This window comes from Pinus tabuliformis, chromosome 2_1 (genome assembly GCF_031772625.1).
Source record: "Pinus tabuliformis cultivar Carrire ecotype Pingquan chromosome 2_1, CPIR1, whole genome shotgun sequence".
In the NCBI taxonomy this organism is placed as follows: domain Eukaryota; kingdom Viridiplantae; phylum Streptophyta; class Pinopsida; order Pinales; family Pinaceae; genus Pinus; species Pinus tabuliformis.
This window is the reverse complement of record NC_142299.1, coordinates 324,909,793-324,917,727: the sequence shown is the minus strand read 5'-3', so window position 1 is coordinate 324,917,727 and position 7,935 is coordinate 324,909,793. Positions and strand designations below refer to the sequence as shown.

General features: G+C 38.6%; 1 protein-coding gene across 1 annotated transcript; it reads left to right on the top strand.

Moving 5' to 3' along the window:
- On the top strand, nucleotides 1-1,508 carry LOC149200156 (plant viral-response family protein (DUF716)). The gene has a single exon (XM_089402622.1). It carries the CDS (start codon nucleotides 187-189, stop codon nucleotides 1,069-1,071), a length of 885 nt encoding a protein of 294 aa, XP_089258748.1. The 5' UTR covers nucleotides 1-186; the 3' UTR covers nucleotides 1,072-1,508.
- The last annotated feature ends 6,427 nt before the right edge of the window (nucleotides 1,509-7,935 follow it).

Here is a 7,935-nt window from a genome sequence, read left to right as displayed (position 1 = left end):
GTGAACTCCGACCTAACCGAGCCTAACCGGGTCAGCTTGACCTGGCAATGGAGTCGATAGAGTTCTTTGTTTCCAAAGGCGCGGGGAACTTAAAAAAACAAATGCTTGAATTCCACCTCTGCCGGCCGATGATCCATATCAAGCCTTTTTCTGCAATGCCTGAAACCCATCATTCCACCACCTGAAATGGCCAACCTCGCCATCCACACAGTGGGCTCCGTGTTCATCTTCTGTTTGGGTTTATGGCACCTCATATCCTCCTTTAAGGTCCACCTCAAAACCCCCAGAGAATACACAGCAAAGCTATGGCATCCCCTGTCTTCCAGATGCTGTAAGCACCTGGAACTCTACCTCCAATTGGTGGGCATCCTCTTAGCCATCTCATACAATCTCGCGATCTCCTCAGACTTCAATCCGCTCATAAAGGGCACCACTCCGGTGCACCGCCTCTTGTCGCTGCAGTCCGTGGCCGTGCTCTGCGTCTTCTTGATCGTGGTCTTGGCGGTGTTGGCGAGCGAGAGCAATGGCGGGTGCCGCCTGCCGATTCCCGGCGAGGCCCTGTTTTTGATGGCCGCCTCGGGGTTCGGACTCCAGTGGGCGATGCTCAGGGCCGGCGCCTCTCTGACGTCGGACATCGAGGGCAAATGCGAATCGCTGCTGGGAGCCACGGCTGCCCTCTGTTGCGCCTCCGCAATCGTCTTAGCCTTGCGGCCGAAGGCATTTGTAGCCGACGTAGCTCTGTCCTCGGCCCTGTGTCTTCAGGGCCTGTGGTTTCTTCAGACCGGGCTCTCACTGCATGTCGAGAGCTTCGTTCCCCAGGGTTGCCACCGCCTCCTGGACGTGCCCGGCCAGGCCGAGGGTTCGACTCAGTGCGATCTCGATGAGTACAAGCTGCGCGCCTTGGTGCTTCTTGATCTCCTCTTCGTTGTCCATGTCATCATTGTCGTGGCCATCGTTTTGACTGTCTGCAGTCTGGTCGGTAGGGTTTTGGGTGTCAGGAGGCATGGGGGTTACGAGCCTCTGGATAATTCCAACCACAGAGAAATGATATTCGTCAAGGCTGAGCCCTAGGGTTTTCGATTACCCGTTTTCTTTGTTTTAAGAGTGAGAATGAAAATGAATTCGTTTGGTTTCATTTTCTACTGGTATTGTAGTGTATTTTCTACTGGTATTGTAGTGTATGTCACATTAATTGAATTATCTCAGATCAAATGTAGCTTCATCGTTTTTCTCAGGTTTGTAGAACGTGAAAAGTTGCTTGTGAAGGGTATGTACATAACTGTTGACCTGCCTCGTGTATAGGACTTAGTTTCATATCCTTCAGAGTTGATTTCAATTTTGGTATAAAATATTAGGCTGTATTTCATATGACGAAGACTTTATTTCGATTTTTGGTTTAGGATGTTATAATTTTCAGATTTCATTCGAAATTTGTCAGGGTGCTTTGGTTTTTGTTGGACAAAATATATTAGACCTATAAATACAGATTTGTTGACCTGTCTGGTATATATGACGTCATTTCATATCATTAGAAAATGGTTTAAATTTTGGTTTATAGTGTTGGATTTTCATATCATTTAGACTTGGGAACTCAATTTTGGTTGAGGGTTTTAAAATTTTATTTTTATAGGTGAACTGGAATTGCTGAAGATGCTTTGCTTCTTGTGGGTCAAGCTATATTAGAGCTATAAGCACTGAGTCGTGCTTCCATTCAACCATTCGACCGTAGATCAAAGCTATAAGCACTGAGTCGTGCTTCCATTCAACCATTCGACCGTAGATCAAAGCAGTTGCAAAGATTGAATCTGTGGCGGTAAGAAAAAACAAAAAACAGTAGGCCACAGACTGATGGAGAGGCTTCAAACTTTTTTTATTTGCTTCTGTTTTTAAATATACTACAGTCTACATCTATCAAATAGTTTTATCGCAAAAGGAACCTGTTACAAAAAAGTAGACAGCTGTGTAGATTTTCGTGTAGATTCACAGCTCATGTAATGTACTAAAACACAAAAACACAAGACAATAATTTACTCTACTTTTTAAACACCTGAAACCAAAAATTGATGAAAACAATAATCTACAAGAGAAAGATAATCAAAGACACATAACACAATTGTTTTTTTGGGAAAACCACTACTCAAAACCCCAGCTATCTATTGAATTAATAAAAAGTCTGAGTGATAATACAAAACTTCCGCACAAGTATAATAAACTCTCTGCCTCACAAGTCCGCACTGACCAACATTTAGCCAATTTTTCTGCCTGCTGAGCCCCTATTTATTTGCTAAATGCCTGTGAAGAATAGCCCATATTTAATTGGGAATCCCTTCTTCCATAATTGCGCAATCTAAAATTAGTTCCTCTTCTGCTTGCATGCATGATTTGTACAACTCGGATCATTTTACAATTGATAGTACGCTGTTCCTGCACTCTAATCTCAACTGAGTCTTTCTCTGAACTGACATGCATGAGTTTCTCTTGAGTGAATCTGTATTTAGTTGGAATAGCACTAAGGATGCAGTAGTGCACCAACTCACTACTAAACCTCTACTAGTTCCACAAACAGTTAGAATTGCAACTCAAATAAACTCGTCATGGATCCTTAAAAATTAGGGAGAAAATATACATAACTACAGAAAGATTTTTAACTCGAAATTCTTAAGCTAATTAAATCAGTTAAACTTCATTAACTATTTACAAGTTGCTATGAAAATAGAATTTGATTTTAATTCACAGTTTAAATCAATGACAAATTAAACTGGAATTTCTTGTTGCCATTTTTCAACAAAGGGAAAGTCTGTCGTCATAAAACACATATGGGCTATATACAGGGATCTTAATTGAAAACCAAAACTTGACTTCAGACAAATTTCCTTTGAGCACAAAAATGAGAGGACCAAAAAAAAACTATCCAATCGCTTGACAGAGAGACAAAGGGAAACAGAAATCAGCGAACAATCCTTTTATAATGTTTCGGGCAGCATGCAAGGGAACAGCATGTGCCTGTTTAAAGAAGCAGAAGAGCATCAACCGAGTGTCTTGCTTCAATGCCTTTAAGGTTATCTTTTAAACTTTTTAGGATATTATATTTTCTGCCTAGTGTTGTTATCAACATCATCTTGTTTACATTGATGATCCTGTTCCTTGAAGAGAGTTTCATGGAACTTGAGCTTATCACAGTTATGTGTCTGTGTTCATTCAGACGTTACTATTCGTATGTCGAATCCATGTCAAGTTTTATTACTAGAACAGCGGTTTAAGCTTTGGACACAGGCTCATGGATCTTTTGTTTCGTTGGTGTATAAAATATATATAATATTTGTGATTACTTGGATATTTTAGCTTCAAGTAGATAGATCAAGTTTGTGAGAATTCAGTCAGTCAAGATTGTTTATAATAAATTAAGAGGCATCCAACTTTCTAGAACATTCAAATATTTATGATCACTAATAAGTTTAGTACATATAATTGCCTCAGATTCCTAAAGACAAGATATATTGGAATAGCGACCTTTTTTGTCAAGCATACTGACTAGATAGTTTTCACAAAAGAATTCAGTGAAACTCACAATGTTTGAAAGTAATTTTGACAAGCACGCCAAATTCTTAGAAGCTCTTGCAGTTATTCAGTCTTTGCACCTAAAATTATCTGTTATTAGAATCTGGCTTATGAACTCTCCCTTTCTCATGTTTTACCGGTATTAAAGGCTGATCGGAGGTGAGACTCCCTTGCATACATTGATTTGTTAACTATTTGATGTCATCACAGAATTAATGCTGTCACTTGAGGAATTTAAGGAAGAAACAACTGTAATGGCTCCTGCATTTTTTATCATAATTTATATTTATACATGACTATTATTTGTCAACAAAGCCTGCCCTATATGGGCAATAACTGGCTATCATGTGATGCACAGGCTTATGAATGCACCAAGAAGAACATATCTATCCTGCTTTAATTAAAACTCACAAGGATGTTAAGAGTTTGAGTCCTTTCTAAACGACAGAAACATATGTGCAATGTTTATGCATCCTGGAGCAACTTAACACGGAAAAGCAAAAGATTGCATTCGGGTTGTGAACCCCTATAGGAATACAGTGATTGGTACTAACACTAAATGTTTGTGATGTAAAATTTTTGCAATGCAATTTTCTTGGGATAAGACAGTAGTTCTGGCCAAAGCAGGCTTTTGGGTACATAATGTGACAACAAGGATTCGAGATGATAATTTGGTTGTGCGTGTGCCGCAGAAATAGTTTTTTCCCGCATTGTTTCCTTACATTTGCCATACAGCTGCTGGTTCGTTTCGTTGTAAGTTTTGTTTGGTTCGGTTACCCACTATTCCTTGTAGTTACCAAGCTCCCTGATTTTCAACTGGAAATTTTGGATGGGCAGAGTATGATTTCGTTTTTCATTCAAATATGTTCAAAGGCCACGACTTTCTCATACCTCGCATAAGAATTTAGTAATAACAGTAGGCACATTATAATTTGTCTCGAGATCTTATTTTTTATATATATTTGGAATGTGATTTAAATAATTGTGATTTTGGGTTTCTAGAGTATTGGTCAAATTAAGCTTTGCAGCTGTTCTAAATTTTAGATAGTTGGAAACATGATGATCGGTCTAAAAGGACTTAGGGCAAAGAAAAGCACCAATTTTTGTTCAATATCTTATTTTTATGTATGTTTGAAATGCGATTTAAATAATTTTGATTCTAGGTTTGTAGTGGTCAAATTAAGCTTGCAGCTGTTCTAAATTTTAGATGGTTGGAAACATGATGCCTTGTTTAGAAGGATGATGAGGCTAGGGCAAATAAAAGCCACACTGACCAAGTCTTCTGCCAATGTTTCATATTCTCTAGGGCCTAGGCACCTATTCCAACTATCTAGAAGGTTGGAGAATTTGAACTAGCACGACCTTAGCTGGCTTAAAAGACCCCAGGTATGGCAAAATGTTTGGAAAAATTGATCAAGGTTATCTACAGTCAAGCATGAACCAAGGGGTGTGCACAGATATGGGCTATATAAGGTTGACTACGAAGGGATTCCTGTTCATGCAAAGTAAAAACTGTGTTAACCATGACAATATTATGTAGTTGAAGGGATAACTATTTTGTATCTGAAGTGGAAATCTAAAATGCAGTAACTCTTAGATGCATACTGTGCGAACCTCTTTGTTCATGGATCCATATCTATTTAAGGTTTTACAATTATAATAGTCTACAGATTGAGAGTAGTAATCACCTTGTTGCAAGTCAATGAATTAGAGCAAATGTTGGTGGTGGCTGCCAGAGTATCTTGCTGATGTTCTTTGAGAATAAAGCATGATGGCATGATGAAATTTATGAAAATGGAAGACGCTTCTTCCTCGAGTCCTGTCATGATCGAAACTCGACGAAAGAGCTTGACAAGCGACCGTGCCCTTCTTCACCCACGCGATATTGCTAGATTGGGTGTGAGCCGTGAGCCCATTGTCCAATATTCCCCACTACTGTTCCCGAGGGAGTCTAGGCCGTGTCTCAGTCCCAGTGTGGCTGATCATCCGAAAAGACCAGCTAAGCATCATTGGCTTGGTCAGCCTTTACCTAACCAACTACGGGCAGTCGTCCGCTCCCAAATATGACAGGAAGGAGTCGACATAGAAGCGGAATCTTAGGGATAACCTCACTCTACCTCTGTCACCTCTAGCTAGGTTTACATAGAGAATTGATTGTTGCACGCAGCGAGAAAAAATGCCCATCCGGCAATTAGAGGTAGCTGTGGAATTGTACCAATGAGAAAGATCTAATATTTATCATTTGCAATTGCAAGAGAGAAATGTTCTGGCTCTCTAATGTTGTTCATGCTTATTTTTCGGGGCTTGAGTTGATGAGTAGTTTATATATGATATGATATGATATGTCTAATGAGGTGACTTTTACCTCGATGGTGAATTTTTTTGTTGGAAGTTGACGATTTTTTTTAAGAAATCTGACCATCGGAGTGTTTGAATAATTTTTTTGATAGTGGAAATAGATTTAGCACCATTAAAAACTTTTTAGGATATCCAAAATTCTGAAGCTTGACAGCTGTAATCCAGATTTCTAAAAACTTCTACTGGATTTCCAAAATATTATCATGCCTGATTTTCCATTCTTTTTTATAACAAAACTTCCCTATATAGAGACATTTCATGCACTTTAAATTGACATCGATATTTTAGGACACTTTTGACCTTGTGATACTCCAATTTCTCTCTTTAAAAAAAGAGAAAAGAAAAAAAAAAGAAGCAGATCCAGAAAAGTTCAAATGGGATAAAGGTCTGATGTTCGTGAATCGTGATAGAGGGATTTATTGTGGGATCTTCCAGTTTTCTTTTTTTCTGTGATGGATTTTATAATTGAGAATACACATGCTTTGCCATTTGGAACTCTAACTTCTTTGAGGATCTTCGTATCATTTCAATCTTTTTGTTTGTGGGTTTTTTTGGGTGTATCATGCGGGTTACTAGCCAGAAAGAGCCAACTTTTAGCGCCTTCAGGATTAGTTTGGTGATTATTTGTACGGTCCATCAATATCCCGACAGAAACCGAGAACAGTGTAAATTCCAAGATGCTAATGAAGCTGATTTATTTGCCTTCAACTCAGTTACCTGATTTATCCATTTCAATAACTAGCTAGATTCTAGGTCATGAATTTGGCAATTGTGGGGGAATAATCGAACTTATCTTCTATTAATGTCGTGCTTGAAAAAGTGTCTTCACTGCCAGTACGGCTTATTTTGTCCACCGTTTAGTGCTTGGTGCATATTTACCATACATAATATTCCATCTGGAATGAATTGGCTTTGAATTTCATTTGGACAAGCAAAATGAAATCATCCATACGGAAGTTATTTTATAACCTGCATCTTTTGTTATTTCACACTCGCCGGACATTGGATTATCCTGAATATGAATATATTTTATGGGGTTCCGCTTAATATACCTTTCGTTTTGAGGTGATTCTGATAGTTCACACGTGTTCCATATGTATAAGAATTGATCTGTTGGGTCTTCAGCGATACAATTTTCATGGGATAAATTTAGTTTAAACATGGGTGAAATGCACGTGGATACCGAATTAATGATTTTTTGATCCTTTCATTTTTCTGGCTGAATTTGGCCTTTCAGCAATCGAGGTGAAGTAGCTGAGCTTGTTCAACCATTGTTCATCATCAAAGAAGAATCATTTAAATTTGTTATAAAGTTCTGATAGCACTAATAACAGGAACCAAAAAGAAAGTAATGCAATGATTCTTAAGTGTTTTTTTTGGCTGTGAAAGTTGTCTTTCAATGTGATCTAGCTGTTGGGATGGAGCACCTGTTCATGACCTAAGTTTAAACCAAGTGGAAACACAACCTTAAAAAAGAAAAGCCTGTTTTTGAATATATAATTGTACATTGTGTATTTGCGTAGAAGGTTTTGTCTTTCAATGTTATCTGGCAGTTGAGAGGGGGCACGATCTTAATGTCCTAAGTTTAAACAGTGGAAATACAACCTTAAAGAGGAAAGCTTGTTTTTAAATATATATTTGTACATTGTGTATTTGCGCAAATTTTCATTCATTTGTTGACATTATGTAGACCAGCTTTTTCCCAAGCAGTTGTCTATAATGCGATTTTTTGGAAGTTTTTTCGGTGGGTTTTTCCGGTCCAAATCCGGCAACAATTTATTGGAATTGCAAGTTTGATAGCTAGTTTATGCACAATCAAAGCGTCCCAGGGTTTTCCAGGGTGCTGAATCCAAATATGCAGTTAAAAAACCATTTTAACGGCAACAAATCAAAATTTAATCTCAATTTCTTCCGCCGGATTCCGTCACCGGAATCTCCAAAAAATCGCATTATAGACAATTCCTTTCCCAAAGCTACTCCGCAGCCAAGTCAGCGCTAACTTGAGGCAGCATAAGGAGT

Bases quoted from the DNA above. Each gene is read 5' to 3' on its own strand.
- LOC149200156 (XM_089402622.1), top strand. From the start codon at position 187: ATGGCCAACCTCGCCATCCACACAGTGGGCTCCGTGTTCATCTTCTGT.